Source organism: Manduca sexta, chromosome 27 (assembly GCF_014839805.1).
Source record: "Manduca sexta isolate Smith_Timp_Sample1 chromosome 27, JHU_Msex_v1.0, whole genome shotgun sequence".
Classification (NCBI taxonomy): Eukaryota; Metazoa; Arthropoda; class Insecta; order Lepidoptera; family Sphingidae; genus Manduca; species Manduca sexta.
Genome location: NC_051141.1, coordinates 16,215,573 through 16,235,448, shown reverse-complemented (window position 1 = coordinate 16,235,448; position 19,876 = coordinate 16,215,573). Strand labels below are relative to the sequence as shown.

The following is a 19,876-nucleotide window of genomic DNA, read 5'->3' as shown; positions in this document are numbered from 1 at the left end:
CACCACTGGCTTGTACCTAAATGAAAACACCTTTTAATTGCGTCCCCGTGATATTAGTAATGAATGAGATAATAATTATAGGTCTTTACTGGTGATAGGTCTCTCATATGTGAGAGCCCGCCTGGGTAGGTACTACCGCAATGTCTATTTCTGCCGCTAAGCAGCAGTGTGTAGTCACGATTGAGTTCCGGTTAAAAGAACATAACATCTCATGTCTCAGGATGGCGAGCGCAGTAGAATACCAAACAATGCGTTGTAATTCAAGGTGTTCGATGGTGTTTCTACTGTTTATGGGCGGTCGTATCGCATAACATCAAGCGAACGGCAAGCTCGTCTCGTCATTCAAAGCAATAAAAAAAGGTCATTATAACAAAAACACTACTAAACGCTACAACAGCTGAGTAGCTGTAATAGTGTTTATAGCCTGTGATATTAACATCTGAACACACCTTTGCCCTCAGTAAAAACAAGTAAAAAAATTACCAAACATGAAATTTTTATAACAAAATGCAAAACCAGTGCATCAGATATTTACTTTTCCTGCAGGAAGCGTTATTAAATCATAAGGCTTGCGGAGGTCAGTTCTAATATTAAATATCGGTGCCGGGAAATGTTTCACAAAACCAAACACTACCTACGTCAAAAGACTTAAAGGTTAATTTCCAATGACTATTAACTTTATTTCAAGGAATACCTCCACTACAAAGTTAATAAGCGCAGATATCCGGTTGAAGGGAATTTGGTTACGTTTTCGAACGATACGCCGAGCTTGTGAAAAGTGGGGCCAGCCCCCCAATACGCCGATACGTTATTACAAATATGTTTTGTATAGCCACCACTGCCTAAGCACAAAATAACTTGACTTATAGCGTCTTTGTTCAATGTATGGATATATTTTCATATATCATGAACAAATTATAGGTATATATGACTGGTTTACCGCCTTTTTCAAAAAACTATTTCAATCGCTTTTCGATCTATCTCAAAAATGAACCAATCAAAACAAAGTATTTTTGACATGCTTCCAAATGAACTATCTTGATTGGTTCATTCTCGGAATTCGATTAAAGATCGAATGAGGGATATTTTATTAAACACAGCTGTTAGCAATGAGTAGTATCTAAGTTGTCAACAAGATGGCGGTACAAGAATTGTTAACTATAAGCCGAATACAATGAACGATGTTAATCTCTTCAGTCGGATCTAAAGCGACCTACTAAGTACACAAAGAAAATCTATTTCTGTACAATATTTTTACTCATCATTAGAAAACCGAAAAAATATTTTGGCGATAACAACATGAAGGAAAAAATGTTTTTCATTCGTTTCTCTTATCTATCATTCCCTATTATGTTATACGGAAAAAAATCCATTTAGAACAGAAATATTTTTAATTCACCCGTAACTGTGAACAAATAAGGTTTAATACAAGGTTATCTCTTCAAACCACCACCTTCATTGTAAAGCTTATTAGCCAGCCGAACAACACGTATGAATGGTTAAAATCAATAGGGTAATTTACGAGAATAATAGATTAACACAACCTTCAATATACGCAAGATTGCACGTCACGCGCACTAAGATTATAGTTGCAATGTTACTCTATTCACTGCTCAATTTGAAGATCTTATCAAGCCAATATAAGTCAATAAATACTGCAAATATACCATAAGTACTTTTGAATTAATTGAATTAAAATTTGTAAAAAGTATAAAATATTGGATATGATTTCCTAAAAAGGCAGATTTTTTATAGTTCTTCCAAAAATCACATCGTAATTAGGCTGATATAATTATGCATTTACAACAAAGTTTTTATCCTGATATACACACAACTTCTTCGCAAACGGCTTTGTAATGTAATTATGATATAATACATTTCTTAAATCTATGAAACAAATACACAAGAAAATAAAAATCAAAATGAAATAAAAAAACGACTCTGCATGTCAGCAACTGGTTGCCATAAACACTACAAATTATATTTATCAAATAGTCTTTGGCTCGTGTACTACGTACTCTGACTCTAAGGTTCAAAATGGTACAAAACACAAGAAGTTATTGAGTGTTAAGTCTCCGATGCATACAATAAGCAATTGATAAGCGACTTTGACAATTTCGGACGAGGAGTCTCTTTGTCAATTCCGTTCTGGCGATTAGTTAACAATGCTCTTCTTAGAACCTGAGTGTTTACGGATATCAGACGCCAATCCCTGCGGGTTTAAGGTGCATTAATTAGTAATTACGTATGAATCGTAAGTGGTAAAGCTGTTCTGTTGTTAAATTTTTAATTAAATGTTACTGAAAATTTCTTCGTCCTTATATATTAAAATTGTCATTTAAAAGCTAAACTTACCCGAAGATACAAATAACCTTTGAACACTCCATTCTTAAGTATAAGTACTAATCGTAAAAATTTCTAATATCAAAAATATTTTCCAGTAGACGGGGTTTGCGAACCTTTCCAGACACGCTGCCTTCGATTAAATCGTACTTATTGTCAAGATAAAAATATTATTGAGAAATATTTAATAACTCAGAGGAGTCGCGAGTCGCGACGCGACGTAACATACCGACATAGTATGTCGTATTTCCATTGTGCAAGCCAGATGGCATGACGACAGGCACGTGTAACTTTAAAACTTTCAGTTTACGTATTTACGTTTCCACTTTGGATGCTACTTTTTGGAAACCCAAATTTCATCATAGTTGTCAGCTGCAAAAGGTCCACTGCTAAACAGACCTTCCTTAAGAAATTCCAAACTGACCTGTGAAAAACGGCCTGCAGCAGTTACTAATCACCTTTATTATCAAGTCCTGTCAAATACGGCTGTATAATATATAGTTTTTTTAGTCGACCGTTTCAGGAGGCATACGGATTCCACGTCGTGCATCAATAACCATGATACCTTTATTTATTGTTGTGACGCGTATTGCAAAATAAAGCTCTTTATAATTTAACGCGTCAGTGCTTACTTTGTCGGCATCAACATCGGATTTTTCTTGTGGAACTTTGTGAAACTAATACTCTTACGGGCCGTATTATAATAGATATGATTACAATTTCGATCCATATGTCCATATTGACAACGAAAGTAAAATAATGAACCTTGCGATAAAAGTTGTTACCCTAACTGATGACATCGGGCGTTTCTTAAAATATTCGCTTACGCAGTCTGCAAAAGAGAAGTCACGCTGCAACTATTCGATTATTCTCTCTGGTTGCACGTAGTCGAAAATTGTCTAAAATTGTATTCTGTATAAATAAATATAGATTAATAAAAAGAGCGTTTCACACTTTATCGAGTCAGACTGTCGATCGATTTGGACCTATTGATCAAGATTATTGTATAATATATGCTTTAAACCTCTAGATAATAAAACTGCCTCGGTGGCTTAATTGTATTGACCCGAGTTCAAATCTTGGATCGGGCAATGATATTTTCTGATCATTGTCAGCACGAAGACTGGAGTTTGTGCATGACATGGTCGCCTCCTATCACATCATGGGTCGGAACGCATTGGCGAAAAGTGGGTGCCATAGTCGCACCTCTGCCTACTCCGTAGGAAATATAGGCGTGATGTATGCTTCTTACATTTGAAATATATAAATTTGGTCTAGTCAATCATTTCGTCACACTAACTTAAGAAAAAGAATAGCTTATAGGTAGTAGACGCGTCCAAAAAAAAAGAAGTAATGAGTTTAAAATTTTATTGCTGGTTTGCTTCAAACTAATACATTATTACTAGAGTTATACTGGCTTTGAAAGTTCCATCAAGCTTATTTGTAATGCATTTAAACTATGTGGCACGGACAGACATGCTCCAAGTTCGTACTTGTACCAAAAAGCATGGTTTAGAATAGCAAAAAAACCTCCAGAAATTATGTTCCGCAAGCGATTTTTACCATAATCATTGATTCTGTAAATTTTTAAACTTACACGATTTGCGGCAAGTCGCATGTGTATAGTGATATATTGCCGTATGTGAAAGCATCTAGAACTTCTTGGGAAATATATTGCTACGAGAACTTGCTAGCCTAAACTTGCGTAGGACTAAGTTAAAATACTTACTCTAATTGTGGTAAGAACATATTTAATTAATTATTAATTACCAATTACCCATCAAATATTCAACCTTGACGATAAATAAATAAAATAATAATTTTCATAAACACAAATAACTAAACTAATTATAATTAACTAATGCGCCATAAATTAATAATAAAATTAAAATAATCATTAAAATAAAGATTATATCGAATTCATGTCTCATGATTCTAAATTAAATTAATTTGCATCTAAGTATTTTTATCAATAAAATTTATTTTACATTTAAGGTTATAGCTTAAGGCCAATTTTTCATAAATTTTGTTTCACCTTTAATCTGGGTAACTAAACAAGTATTGACAAGTAAATAATTTAAATTCACGTCTAGTTAGTGATTAGTTCTCGCAGTTGAAAGAAAAACGTAAAAATAATATGCATGGATATTTCGGCCTTTAAAATTTCGTCGTATTAAATTTTAAACAAAATGTATGAAAAATGGACCTTAAGCTATAACCTTAAGTGAATCAATATTCATTTATTTTTCACCAAGCATTAAATAAATTAAACCCTAAATATTTTTATTTTCTTATGAATGTTGGTCCGAAAATTAATTAATAAACACATAATATTTTAAAATTGTATCCAAATAGTAGTTGGATATAAAAAAAGCATTATAATAATGGTTATAACGATTGATTGTTTTCACAAAACATTTCCTAACAGTCAGCTAGTACACGGCGAAGTCTATATACAATAATAATTGACAACTTGTAACAATCTTATTTGCATTGAAGTTGAAACATGTAAGTTGAAGGTAATCCGCATAAATGTCAGCTAATATATTAACACTAGCTTTTGCCCGCGGCTCCGCCCGCGTTATAAAGTTTTTCAGGCTAAAGTTTTCCGTTATAAAAGTAGTAGTTTCCCGGGAGCCTCTCAAACTGTCTCCATACCAAATTTCATCTTAATACGTTGGGTAGTTTTTGAGTTTAACACGTTCAGACAGACAGATGCAGCGGGGGACTTTGTTTTATAATATATTTTTTAGAACTTTTTAAGAGGAACAATCCCGTCATACATCATTGTTGCATAACTTTAATCGTTTACGCATCGCACGCAACGGAAGCTCTCAAAACTAATAATTTTTCCCCGTTTTTGCAACATGTTTCATTACTGCTCCGCTCCGATTGGTCATAGCGTGATGATATATAGCCTATAGCACTACACTAATAAAGAGCTATCCAACACAAAAAGAATTTTTCAGTTCGAACCGGTAGTTCCTGAGATTAGTCATTACTGCTCCGCTCCTATTGGTCATAGCGTGATGATATATAGCCTATAGCACTACACTAATAAAGAGCTATCCAACACAAAAAGAATTCTTCAGTTCGAACCGTTAGTTCCTGAGATTAGTCATTACTGCTCCGCTCCTATTGGTCATAGCGTGATGATATATAGCTTATAGCACTCCACGAATAAAGGGCTATCCAACACAAAAAGATTTTTTCAGTTTGGACCGGTAGTTCCTGAGATTAGCCATTACTGTCCCGCTCCTATTGGGTATAGCGTGATGATATATAGCCTATAGCACTCCACGAACAAAGGGCTATCCAACGCAAAAAGAATTTTTCAATTTGGACTGGTAGTTCCTGAGATTAGCGCGTTCAAACAAACAAACAAACAAACAAACAAACAAACAAACAAACAAACAAACAAACAAACAAACAAACAAACAAACAAACAAACAAACAAACAAACTCTTCAGCTTTATATAATAGTATAGATTATACGATACAAAGGGTAATAGCAAAATATATTACTAAAAAAATATCAAGAGTGCAACATTATTTTACGTGAAGCAATTATACAGGACGATATGATCGACTGCAGGGAATACAACATCGCTTAGTCAACAATTACCTTAGATTCGACTATACTTTTTACGGAGTCCCAAAATGACGCAACCGCATCTGATTGTAAATGGAGTAGGGTCCAGGCTACGGATGGAAGATAATTACCCCTTGCCACTCGACACAATTATCCCGGCCCGTTTGTAATCGGATATACACAAGCTGATCACGAAACGTGACACACTTCCGCCATTATGGTAGGTTTTACACCTTGTGCCCAGTGGTCGCCATCCAGTCGTATATTCGATCATACCACCAGCAGACGTCAACACCACGTCAAGTGTGCGTGCCGCCCACACACCCGCCACTGGCGCTTCTATCAAGATCGACAGGCATGCTTATGAGAGCTATGAAGCCCGGTGTCTCTGGCGACATCAGTGTGTTTAGAGTGTGGTAAAAAAATACGACACAATTCCGTGTTTGATTGAGACTAACACGTGACTGGCGCATTGGTCTCTCGAACAATAAACAGAACTAATTACAAATCGATTAACAAGTCGCGTTTTTCGGGACATTCTAGAAGTAAAGTCACAAACGTTCATCATCAGCCCGTTGCAGTCCATTGCTATACACGGGCCTCTTCCAAAGTACGCCACGTTATAAAAAAATAAAACTAAGAGCCAAATATATTATCGTATCGACTATCATTAGTAGGTAAATTATTGTTAGAACCAGCGTAATGGGGGCGTGTTACGATCGATTCTACTTACAAGAAAAAGATCTAACTATAAAATATTAAAAAGGTATATACAGCTCGCTCTATGATTAGTTATTACGTATTCGTAGTAAAGTTATTAAGAAGGACGTTTTATATGATATGACAACTCACAGAGCTGTGAATAGTAATAGTCTTAAAAGATGAGATGTGGGGCACCTTCGAATAGGCAGAGCGGCGTCCTCGCGGCACTAAGTGACAAATCAATTCCGCTCTTAGGTCTTTTACATTAGCGTCGTTTGTATTGTGGCAATTTTTATCGATATGTAATGCAGTTAATTTGAAGGCACCCGTAGTCGTATACCCTATGTTTGTTACTATGTCGAACCGAAGAACACTTACAGTAACAAGTGCATTACTTTTTGGCGGTAGAAATAGGCAATAATATTAAGTCAACACTTATCAAAATAATTCTCCCAGCACACCACCTAATGATTCCTAGATTTCTTTTACACACGAATATAGAAACGAACGAGATATTTATTCCATAGTGAGCACCATAGAGGCCCCCTTTTTTTTATAAAGATTTTGTGACTGATATGATGATAAATTTATGACCATAAATTTGTGCCTATCACATTATGGAACGGATACTAGCTCAACAAAACATGAGTGCACTGATACGTCTATGCTTAACCCTTTCGGGGTAAATGTGTAAACTTAGGTATTTATTCAAAACCATCACTATTTTTAACTATAAATTATTCGTTACAAAAGTATATACGACCTTTAAATTTATCTTTATCGTTTGCAGTGGATGAAGTTAATTAACTTTGTGAACGTGTATTCCGGTTACTGACTCATGTTAGCGGTTAACCCTTCGCTATAATGCTATTAGCTTTTATTTAAATAATTAAAGTCTAATTCCTCTAGTCTTGCTCATTTTCTTAGCTCTATCCACCTTACTTTGTATATCAGCCACGCTATGGGTCCTAGGAGGACGTCTGTCGTTACAAAAGTATATACGACCTTTAAATTTATCTTTATCGTTTGCAGTGGATGAAGTTAATTAACTTTGTGAACGTGTATTCCGGTTACTGACTCATGTTAGCGGTTAACCCTTCGCTATAATGCTTTTAGCTTTTATTTAAATAATTAAAGTCTAATTCCTCTAGTCTTGCTCATTTTCTTAGCTCTATCCACCTTACTTTGTATATCAGCCACGCTATGGGTCCTAGGAGGACGTCTGTCGTACGGCGTTGCCACTTCACTAACTTCAGTTGTGTCCGTATCAATTATTTCGTTATTCAACAACAGCATTCCCAGATTCAACTTCAGAGATGTTGGACCATCCCTAAACAGTAGGTATATATTTGCTTGATCCAGAATCCTTAACGAGAACTTGTCATTTAATTTCAACACTTTCGTTCTGATCTGAAATGGCTTATATTTCTGCAGAAGTTTCCGTGCCTTCTCCTTTAAGAAGTTGTCTAACTCTATCGACAACATATTTTGGTCTATATCTCTTGGAGGTACTATATTATCTTTCTGTGTTTTTATTAGTTCTTGAATGTGTGGACTCGGATGCCTTTCTCTAGTGTCGATAAAGGCCGGTTGGAGAATCGGCGGATCATTCAACGTATGCCATTTCCAACGCCCTGGAGGTCCAATTTTTGAATCGATGACGACGCCTTCCGACTGATTATACTTCAGTCTGAAAATGTAAAAATTGTTTAATCATTGAAACGAAATAAATAAAGATTTACAAACGAAAACATTCCAGTAACTGTAAAGTTTTGGGTTACTAATTTCAACATAGAAGTGTTTTCTAAAGCATCATATTTCGATAACAATAACAGCTATGTTATATAATATCACTCCTAATTAATATTGCCATGGTATTTTGTATTCCAAATCCAACAAATTTATGTTCTAGAACATGACACAATCAGAATCATTAGTCACAAACGCCGTGTGCATTTAACCGTAACGTCTTATCGTCTGCGTATACATCGTCAAAGCGTTCGAAATCAAGATTGCATTGCCTCATATTGCCGCATTGATCGTAGACCACGCCGTTACCGAGATAATCAAAAGACGCCAACACAGTGTACGGTTTCAATTTCCCGCTGTCCATCTCCTCGCCAGAACTATATACAACATACCTCTGGCCGGCGTTCAGCTCTGTCAATTAGAAAGGTAAGTTAGATCGCTGAGAGATTTACTTAATTTTAGAATAGATGCAAAGAAAATGCTATAGAGCTTACGGTTTATATTGTTTACTGTGGGTACCGTTTAAATTATAAGTCGTATTCAATATACATAGGTACGATAAAAATATTATTTTTATTTTTACTTATTTTATAACTGCGAAAGTTTGTGAACATGTTTGTTTGTTTGCTATAAGTTAACGCAGAGAGAACTGAACGGATTGGGATGAAATTTAGCACACGAGTAGACCATGTCCTGGATTAACACATAATATGCAATTTTTTATCCTGGTAATCTGCTTCCATGGAAAATAATGAAATTATTGAATATGACTTTTTAAATAAATTGCGACGGCATCGTACCGTCTTTAGAACTTTTTTAGCGAAAAAGGTTTATCACGCGAGGCAAGACGCGAACAACACATAATATAAGTAACGTGATTCTGTAAAGAAATATGATTGTGTACGCCGACTCATATATGTACTTTAATAAAAAAATCTAATTAGATTTTACACCAAAGTTACCTTGATTTACAGGCCGCGTTTGAACAAAGCATTGACTATACCTTCAGCATTATAATAATCGAGCGCGATACCGCCATTTTTATAGTACCATCGACCACAACCATCCATATCAATCTCGGCCAATGTCTCACCGGTGTCATAGAACTTGATTCCCTTCAACTTGTTGATTTTAAACCAATCGTATTTCGGATTTGCTGGCACCATTTTATATATGTTCATCTGCGTCATAGTTGAGAAAATTATTGGTAGATATTAGTTAATGATTATTTATCTTATTGCTAAATTTTGTTACGATTATGTTACTGCAATGCATTGTTTAAAACACTTTATTAATGTTATATTAGTTCGTACGGTGGAAATCCGTCAAAATTATGTTTTAATTATGCTTCTAGCGTTTATATCTATCTACCTTTTTCATTTTACTACTTACAATTATTTAAAAAAATATAAAAGTATTCGAAATAGTTCCGTTAAAACCTTGTAAAATCAGCACTGCAGTTAAATATCAGTGAATATTAAAATGTAGATTTTAAAGCTCTTCAAAAGGGATTCTAGTAAATTACTTTCACAAACTTCCTATAAACGTACGAGTAGCTTGTTGAGAATATTTGCTGACTCCATTTATTCGCATCGTGTAAAATTCCAGCTCAAAACTATTGCACCAGTGACATAATTCTATAAAGTTTTACTTTGAAAACAAGCTGTGCAAGGTCACCCCTGACTCGTAAATCGTGATAGTTTTACGGATAAGTATCAGGGATGGGAATAATAAACTATCGAATTCAGCCGAATCGATTTGTTTTGTGATGTATTAATATCGATTATTTTATTATTAGTTAAATAAGGTATTGTAATAGAAATTATTTGTATATGTCTACCCATAAATTTAGGTAAAATTTACATTATAATATTATTAGCCCTGTATTCTATACCTTCCCACTGCTGGGCACGGGCCTCCTCTGCTACTAAGAGGAATTAGCCTTAGTCCACCACGCTGGCCTAGTGCGGAGTGGTAGACTTCACACACCCTCAAAATTTCTATAGAGAACTTTTTAGGTATGCAGGTTTCCTCGCGATATATTCCTTCGTTAAAGTAAGCAATAATTCACAAAGAATACACACATATTTTTTAAAAAAAATCACAGGGTTCGCAGGTTCAAAAACCCAAGGGCATCATACCATTGGGTTTTTGAACCTGCGGACATTCATCTCGGCAGTCCGTTCCGTACCCAACTAGGCTACCGCCGCTTTTTAAATTCTACATTATAGGTACCAGATACTAAGAATTAAATACCAAATTCTGATAGGTGATTAGCATCATTCATAAATTTCATTTTCTAAGTTATAAGTATTCGCTAAAATATGTTTCGATTAAACCAAATAAAAAGCTAAATCAGTTCAAAAAATAATCTAGTACAATCTAGAATTCGATTTCATAAACTAGGTAATACAAAAAATCGATTAACCGTTTACACGATTGCAGATTCACATGCCTTTTACACTCACGACGTCGCACGCATTTGCAAAGGGGAACTTATCAACAGCGAAGTTTATTAAATTAAACTTCCACTGCTCGTCAAACGGTTGAAATAAGCAAGCGTGTTAAATTTATAGTTGAAATACATTTCATAAGACGCTTCTCGATTGTGTAATTAACTACATTTAATGTGTTTTATTGGATGTAAACTCCTCGTTATAATTATACGGCCGTCCGGGAGGTCTTTGGTTCAAATTCCAAGCTCGGCAATATTCTAACACAACCGAGGCCCAGGTTTGGACCAACAGAATGGCAAGGGCTGCCTGTGTTAGTGTATGAGTACAGAAGATTGATCAATTTCAAATCATTTACTATAAAATTTAATCTATATGTAATAATGTAAACAACATGACCTACGTAGTTGCTATTGCAACGTTATCCAGGTTAATCATACCTATTATCAAGGTAAATAATGCTTAATAGACCTATCTCTATCGGCATGCATCAACTTCGAATATTCCCCAGACAATAATGTCGGTTGCCGAGATATTTCCACTCGACGCATCGAAGTAGTTTGTCGTTAACGTTGAACTAGTTCAAATAGTTGAATTTTCGACTACTTTACATAGTTCAGAATACTGTAAATATAGTTTATAGTTGTCGACAAAACGTTAACGCGTTCCGGTGTTTTAGCTTCAGTTCGCCCGCCCTGTGTTAGGTTATCATAATAATCTACTAATCGTTTATTTGGTGCAGTTGAAAAAATTACATGAAATGCGCGAAAACGAGTAAAGGATATTCCTTGCAAATGATTGCCGTGTCCTGTTCGCAAGACGCGGGTATAATGAGAGGTGTATGCAAGGAATCTTTAAGATTGATATTCGGTGGTTTAAACTTTTGTTTGCATGTTATGAACATGACCATCATTGCCCTCTGACTCCTAATACCCGTTTCTACCTTACGCGTAATTTTAACGAAATGAGTCATCATTTTGAACAAGTTGTATCAATTATTTGTAACCTATTCGTTTGTGAATATCGGAAACTATGAGAGACAATTTCAATATTTAACGACTCAAACCCAGCATTTAGAATCTCATCACTAACGTAGCAATTCATAATTGAAAAAATATTTTGCTACAGAATTTGATAGTAGATAATCATGTAGCGACATTCGTTGCTTTCCTGGTTGCCTCTTGCGGCAGCTACGCTACTGACGCAATTCTCAATGTCGTTCATGATTAAATTTGTATAATAGTAATTGGTTACAAACTGGCCGGCGTAATTGTAACGACTCGCGAGTAATGCCCATCTCTTCTCAGTCGACACTCATCCGAACCCCACTCCACTCCCACTCCGCTTACCATCAGGTGCAGTGTATCGGGCCCATATATTAAAATAATAAAGAAACCCTATACCATTTTCCAGATGTCAAATAATAAGTGCCTTATAAGTATATTACAATGGATAAAATATGATTAATTGTTGCTTTTTACGCCATACGTTTTAGGCGCCATTGATTCAACCGTAGGGAGGTAAAGTTATGGGTCTTTTCAGGCTGGCGAATTATAGAGAATTCATTACGAGGCGAAGGCGGTGAGGCTTATCCAGTGTAATAGTGCCATTATTATATTTATTTGGCACACGAATCACGAATGGAACAACGGCCCCATAGTTTATTCTTTTAAGTACCATAGATAATTTGCTTACCCTACGCATTATCTTCGTTGTAGGAAGCTGCGTCCACCCTTTGTCAATAAAGTCACGATTCGACAGCTCATAATTTATGAGGCCTTTTGTGTTTATTTCCACCTGTAAACCCTTAAAAAAAGTTCGAAAAAAGATTTAGTTTTATTTATTTATTTAAGGACCTCCAACGAAGGATACACGGCATATAATAAGTACAATGTCGTAGCAATTTGTACAATTAGCAATGTGAGGTGCCTCTTCAATTGTAGGAGACCACAGCATGCAAATTTATATATTAGTTTTATGATATTATAATGATATATTTTATTTTAGATAGGGCTTACAAAATAAATGCAGTTCATTTCATACTCACTGTGTCCTTTTGTTTCTGCTTTTTTTGCGTATTGTCGGTTGATGGGTTGCGAATGGGAGTGGTTGCTGGTGGTGGTGGCTCCGTCACTGGTTCTGGGCACACCGGCTGCGTCTTAAACAGCATCGGTTCTACAGAAAGATCGTCCTCATTAGCACGGGGAGCGAATTTCACTATCTTACTACCTTTCACCATTTCCACTGGACGTGCAGCTTTTTGATCTCTACATTCGAGGATACTCTCCGAGGACTCTTCAATGACTACGACCTCGTGAACCTTCAGAGGCGGTAATTCTTCAAACTTGGGCAATACCATCGACTTCTCCTTCTTGGCCGGTTTTTCGGTTTGCTTCTTTTGTTGTTCTCTTTGCTTCATCATTTTTAACATTAGTTTTTCTTCGGGTGATAAAGACTTTTTACGTGGCTTTGGTTCTTTTGGTTCTTTGGGTTCTTTTGGTGGTTTGTTCTCCTTGCTCGCTTTTCCTTTTTCTTTTGAGGTACTTTTTTTAAGTAGTGCACCATCTTTAGCAGCAATTTTCACGTTTTCCTTAAGACGAGATTTTGAGCCTGCGAAATCACGTTTTCTTTCATCAGATTTCTTTTCACTTAGACCTATTTTTATCCCCTCTTTGATATCTTTATCACTCTCCTGAATCGGCATTGTATCCACAATTTCCTGTGTTTCCGTCAGAGGAGGCAATACTAAAAATTTATTATCTCTCAAATGTTTACATACGCAAGTGGATTGAGATGCTGACGGAGACATGTGAAAACCTGACATGAAACTTTCTTCACCACGTAATTTCAATTTAGATAATAGTTCTTCAAGCATTTCTTTACTTTGAGAAATCACTACCTGGGAATCAGCGGTTGTGAACAGCTCTATATCTGGTTCGCGCATGGTCAGAGGTAATTTCAATTCTTCTAAAAGATTTTGCAGCTCAGTAACCGAACTCTCTCGGTGTGATCTGTGCCTGCAAGATTTTTCTTCCTCCAAAAAGGACTCAAGAAATTCTCGTACCCTACTCAACCATGTGTTGACTTTAGTTTGACGATCTTCATTTTGTTTCGCTTTATTATTCCGAAATTTTTCAATTATAAATTCACATCTCCTACATTTCCCAGCAGGGTTGACCTTCTTGCAATATGTGCATACGCCAAGAACGTCATTTCTCCTTATTGCTGATATCTCATCTAATAAATTGCGCACTTTTTGTACTATTGTCCTACAGCGATAACATCTAGTTTTGTACTGGCCTATAAAAAAGATTTATATGACTTATTGTTTATTACCTTATCCTACAGTAACGTACTAAATAAATAAAATGTTAAATATATTGTACTGCCTCCTTGGCGTAGTTGTACCTACTGCATGCGCGGTACGGCAGCGCTCTGAGGTCCTGGGTTCGAATCCCGGGTCGGACAAAGTGATATTTAGGTTTTTCGGCTCAGTATCAGCCCGGAGTCTGGAATTTGTGCCCGATATGGCGATAGGCTCGCCCCCTATCACATCATGGGACGGAACACACTTGGCGAAAAGTGGATGCCCTGGTTGCCCCTCTGCATACCCCTTCGGGGATAAAATGTGTGTGTGTGTAAGTATATTTTTGATTTCGATGTATCCCAGACCATAGTTTTATCATGACTTTAAATTTTTTTACACTTATCTTTTAAAAGTACTTACAAAGCTCATTTATAAAATCTGGCCTTTTCAAGTCTTTGTGGTTGGTGTTGTGTAATATGTAGTACTCATTTTTCCTTTCACTAATTTTCCTTTCATCCTAACAGAAAAACCAGGAAAATATACAGATGGTAGATATCTACATTACGGAAATATTTGTAATGAAATGGAGGTCAACTACCCAATGATCCAAAACAATAAATCTTGTTTCTTTCGAATATTCACGCACCACGGGTCACGCTGCATTGATTGCATTTGCATATGTTAAGGGTATAGGTATCTAAGCAATTTTGAATTAGTGTTAGATACCTAAGAAGGTATACTCTGAAATCTAATCTTAATACCATAAAATATTAAAAGTAAACGTGAACAGGTGGGCGGATTTTGATGAAATTAGGACAAAAAATAAACCAATTGTCCATGTCCCGGATTATTTATTTACCCATAAAGCTACGCAGTAAGACTTTTACTCCAAATATTTTTACGTACCTAGGTGAACTCGCTATGTTTTCGTAATTTCGTTTTAAACCATTTTCATAATATCTCTAAGATTATTAATAATACCTACAGGTAAAAAATGTTTACCGGGGAATTCTCTTCTTTGTGAATGTAAACGACAAGACCGGAATTCTGTAGGTCAAGTATTTTCTTGAATTCTCCATCGTTGGGAGTTTTACATTCCGGACAGCTGCGTGAAAATCTAAAAACAAGATATATATTTTTAAATCTTATAAGTTAATGCATCATCACAGCCCTCTGCTGAAAATAGGCTAAAGAAGTCCAGGCTAGCCTGTAGGAAGCGGCCTTCAGTAGTAGTTGTAGCCTTGATGAAGTCGTCTGTACACTTCGAAAGTGAACGCTTCGAAGCTTAATAACTCCACATTTTTGAACTAACCGCGGTTTCAAATCCATTTCTGTCTGCTTTCTGTCACTAATCAACTGTCAGTGACTGAGAGAATAGTAATATATATTTTTTACTTTTTGTGACATTGGCTCTCAGAACAATGACAAGCAATTGGCTCTCCGTCAACTAGCCGGGGCGGGACGGGGCGGTGCGCATTTTTACATGCTGCGTACCTATATTATATTATAGTCCAGAAAGAATATAACCAAAGAGAATTATGATATATATGGAAATTATAATATAACACTACGATATAGTCCGCTCAAAATTATTCTATCCAAAGAGATTTTTTTTTTTTTTTTGGTTTGATTTACTCCTTAAGGACTATCCAAAGAGAATTATAATAGATTCTACCTCTAGCTGTGAACTTGGCTAGGCCTAGCCTGAGCTCTATGTTGCCAGATTAAATTTTGTTTAATCACATCAATACAAATATTTTAACAATGTAATGGACCTACCGACCGCCGCTATTGTTGCCGTTTTCAGTTGCCTAGTGATTTGTGTAGATAATCAACATAATCATATATTTACCATACGCTTAATAGAATATTATTATTAAATTTAACAAAAAGACACCCAAATATTATATAGGTTTTCAAGGAATTCTAAGCAAGATAAGTTTATTTAAAAATAGGGGATATTATGAAATGTTAGACAGTCAACATCGAACTTAATGTCAATAAACTGTTTCCGGTCATCCATAGATAAATAACATATCCAACCTCATATATATTATAATTCTCTTTGTCTAACCTCCTTCCGTTTGCCTTCTGCAATTTTGACGAATAGTAATAACTCAGAAAAAAATTAAAGAATTAAAGAACTAATTTCTGAGGTAATAATTACAAGCAGTTGCCCTAAGTATTGCCAAAATATATAAACAACTATTCGATAAATCTACCAATTCCACGACTAGCCAACCAATCTACCAAAAGCAATAAATCTTCCTATTATTGAAAATATGAAAATATTTGATGTAGAAGCAATTGTTACCATCGATTGGTGTAAGAAACATTAATTTATAGGTATTTTCTTAAGTAATTAAAAAAAATAGTTGGAACTGAATAAAATACAGCCGCAATTTATATTTTTTTCGTGCTCCTATACAATATTATGTGAGGCTCCACAAGAAATTAGACAAAAAAAGAATAAATATACTAATTTCAACCAACAAATTTGGTAATTACTACTTTTTAAAAATGATAATTGGCAACACCGATTACAAGTATTGAATTTTAAAATTGTATAGGCCATTACTCTAGTATTTCGTATTGAGTGTCGAGCTGTGTTGAGGTAGGTATTGTGTGTCGGTACGTTAAAATAGTCGGATATAAAGTATCCCAGTAATCAGTAAAAGGTGTCGACGGTCTTAATTGGTATGTATGAAAGTAATTTAGCCTTTAGATCCTTTTCGTTTCCATTATCTTTTGTCTAAGGTCTATTACTGTATTTTTTAATTCATATCACTTGTAATACTAATATATTTTTAAATTCTTTTAAGAATAAACATGACTTTCGATAATGAAAATATCTTGATCAAAGAGGCTCATCCCCGCTTGACTTCCAGTGGCGACCGGGACAGGTACTAACGATAAATTGCACCTTATACCATTACCCTCACCATACCCAGAGCTTGTCTTACAAGTGATATGATTACAGATTCAAGGAACTGCTTAGAAAGCGGCTTATTGAGTGCGGCTGGAGAGACCAAGTCAGGGCTATGTGTCGCAAATTCGTCAAAGAGAACAATGGGCCCAACAATGTCACCTTTGACATGTTGGTCAACCAGGTGACCCCGCGTGCCCGCGCTCTTGTGCCCGACTCGATCAAGAGGGAGCTGATCAACAAGATAAGGGAAAACCTTCACAGGCAACGCAATCAGTAAGGTGTTCCTTATAGGGACATGCAATGGAAAGGCCACCTACTTGACAGACTGCAAGATCCAGAGCAGTCTATGTGCCATTTTCGGTATTCTAGTACAATCTAACTAGACTATACTGTCATTCATTTTGAATCTAAGCACACTAGAGATAGGTAGATCCTATTGGATATTGCTTAATTCTTGTCCTCTGTTCGCTACACATATGTCTAGTTATAGCATTGTAATCAACCTAGAGTACTGTAATATGTATATTGACGCTGTATAATATTGTCATTGCGTTTGATGTAGATGAGATACGAACATTTCTGATTGAAGGAGCTAGTATTTTTCCAACCAGTGATATGTGAAAAATAATGGTGTATCACATCCATGATGGACGGCATGAATTTTCAAACTGTAAATGACTATCTTTTAGATATGTTTTTTGGAATTAATGCAATATACAATCTTAAAATTTTAGTTTAATAAAAACTAAAAAATTTGTTCTATGTTGAATTGATCAATAGTTTTTGTTTGCATTGAACAGTAATTTAAAAAAAAATCTTGATTACATACTGTTTTTTGCTTTGTCTTTTTCTAAGTTAAGAAACAAATTGTTAACCAGTTTTTTGGATATATTTTTAAATTTTTTATACCTTACTAGATCTTGATGGATTAGCCAAACATAACATTTGCATTTATTGTAATAATATAAATAAACATTCCAAAGTGAAATTTTAGATCGCTTCTGTAGAATGACTAATCATAACATTAATATAGTATCCATATTCATTATAATCATGCTTGTTAATGTAGATAGCGATTTTACTATTATGCTCATTATGCAAAAGTATAACTTGAAAGAGGCCAAAGTAGTCTAAATTAATTATATTATAGAGAAGAAAAATCAATTTGTAGTAGAATTACTGAAATCTAAATAAATATTGTGCTTAAACTATCAGAATTTTTATTTATACTCCAAGTAAAGTGAATGATAATAAAGTCATGATATTTTCTTATTGCAAACATCATATTATAAAATATATTGGCTCTGAAACTTGAACATTGATATAAACAATTAACTAAAATTGCATTTAAAAGATTGCCGTTTCATGTAATTCCTTCTTTTTTTTTTATGAAAATGATATCAAATTTATTCAACCTGATTATCTTATTACAATTGTGCTGGAAATCTTTCATCTGTGCTCATTATCTTGAAATTTTAATAGAAAGGTTTGCTTGATTGATCCTTCAATAGGATGAAAAACATTATGACACATGTTTTAAAGAATAATAATGGCTGATACTCAATATTATATGAATACCCTCTTCTTTATTTATTTTTATGGCAGCGTTGCAAATCATTATAAATGCATTGTTTACAAAGTCGTACTTAGTTGTTCTGAGCAGATATTTTCTCTTTTTCACTGTTCACATCAACAATAGAATGCCTCTTATCTTAAGGAATATGGGCAAACCCTGCAAATTCCATTGCTCAAATAATAAAATTAAGTTCAAGCTAATATTAGTTTTGATTACAAAATTTTTACTCATCGACTTCGGTAGGTCCCCTCATGGTGTACCAAATATCCACTGTTCAAATACTTACCTTCTAATTTTATAAGAAATTCCTTTATATTTAGTCTCTTTGGATAAAGTGCAGAATTCATAAACATAGGTGTTGTTTTTGTACTGGGAAAAATGAGATTTCTTCCCCAAATCAGTGGGATAGTGGTAAGGAGAGGGACGTATATTGGGCCTTCCTATTGCTGTCACATGAAACTGCAAGTGTGGCCACGAAGACCAAGTACTTTGCTAAAGGTCGGCCCTTCAATATTTGACTAGGAAGTAAGTATAGTATTAATTAGTGGAAATTTAGTGATAAACTAGACTTTAATGTCTGCAAATATATAGAGGAGGCGACAGTGTAAGGTTAATAAGAATAATTACTTAATTTGGACTTTATGTAAGTATTAGAAAATGGTTTCCTAATTCACCCGGAACAATTTGTTATATCCCGAGTCGAGCATCATAACTCATAAGTACAGTCAGCCACAAAATTAGCTGAACAAATTCAAAACGTCAAATCGCCTATTCACTTTTGTGTTTTACTAATAAGTATTTCTTTTTTGTTCATAAAAATACAATAAGTATAAGGGCTTTAGGCTGTGATTCACCTATTTATTTCATAAATGCAAGAATCCAACACATAATTTTATATGTAGTATTCAACAAGCATTTTCCCTACGTATAAGTAAATAGGTAAGTATATTATCATTCTGAATGGGGCATATTGACCAATACCAATATTTTTAAGATATTACTGTTCTATTTAAATTCAGCAATGCAACCAGTTTTAATAATTTGTAATCTTGCATAAAATCGATACTTAGGTAGGTACATTTTAGCGGTGAAAATATTATCAGATGTATGGACAAATTATTACGACTAGTTAAGTATAAGCTTAATATGTTTTAAATAAGAAATGAGTGTTAAATTTAAACTAAGTGTAATGTAAATATATGTTTGGTTTAGAGGGCCTAAGTTG

General features: G+C 34.8%; 1 protein-coding gene and 1 long non-coding RNA gene across 2 annotated transcripts; one reads left to right on the top strand and one right to left on the bottom strand.

Annotated features, from left to right (window-relative positions):
- Window positions 1-7,358: 7,358 nt before the first annotated feature.
- LOC115439934 lies at window positions 7,359-15,772 on the bottom strand. Its single transcript, XM_037444178.1, has 9 exons — window positions 15,459-15,772; window positions 15,149-15,263; window positions 14,567-14,663; window positions 12,887-14,139; window positions 12,535-12,645; window positions 9,390-9,567; window positions 8,579-8,797; window positions 8,384-8,399; window positions 7,359-8,327 (listed from the first exon to the last, which is right to left on the bottom strand). The coding sequence occupies exons 1-9, from the start codon at window positions 15,473-15,475 to the stop codon at window positions 7,769-7,771; spliced, it is 2,565 nt and encodes an 854-aa protein (XP_037300075.1). The 5' UTR covers window positions 15,476-15,772; the 3' UTR covers window positions 7,359-7,768.
- An 846-nt stretch (window positions 15,773-16,618) lies between these two features.
- On the top strand, window positions 16,619-17,373 carry LOC119190860. The gene is made up of 2 exons (XR_005113235.1): window positions 16,619-16,843; window positions 17,127-17,373. It is a non-coding gene; the product is annotated as an uncharacterized LOC119190860 (long non-coding RNA).
- The last annotated feature ends 2,503 nt before the right edge of the window (window positions 17,374-19,876 follow it).

Excerpts from the sequence above, each read along its gene's own strand:
- LOC115439934 (XM_037444178.1), bottom strand. Across the intron at positions 14,664-15,148 it reads ACAAAGAAGAGAATTCCCCG|GATGAAAGGAAAATTAGTGA; the intron begins GTAAACATTTTT and ends TTTTTCTGTTAG. Across the intron at positions 12,646-12,886 it reads AGCAGAAACAAAAGGACACA|GGTTTACAGGTGGAAATAAA; the intron begins GTGAGTATGAAA and ends ACTTTTTTTAAG.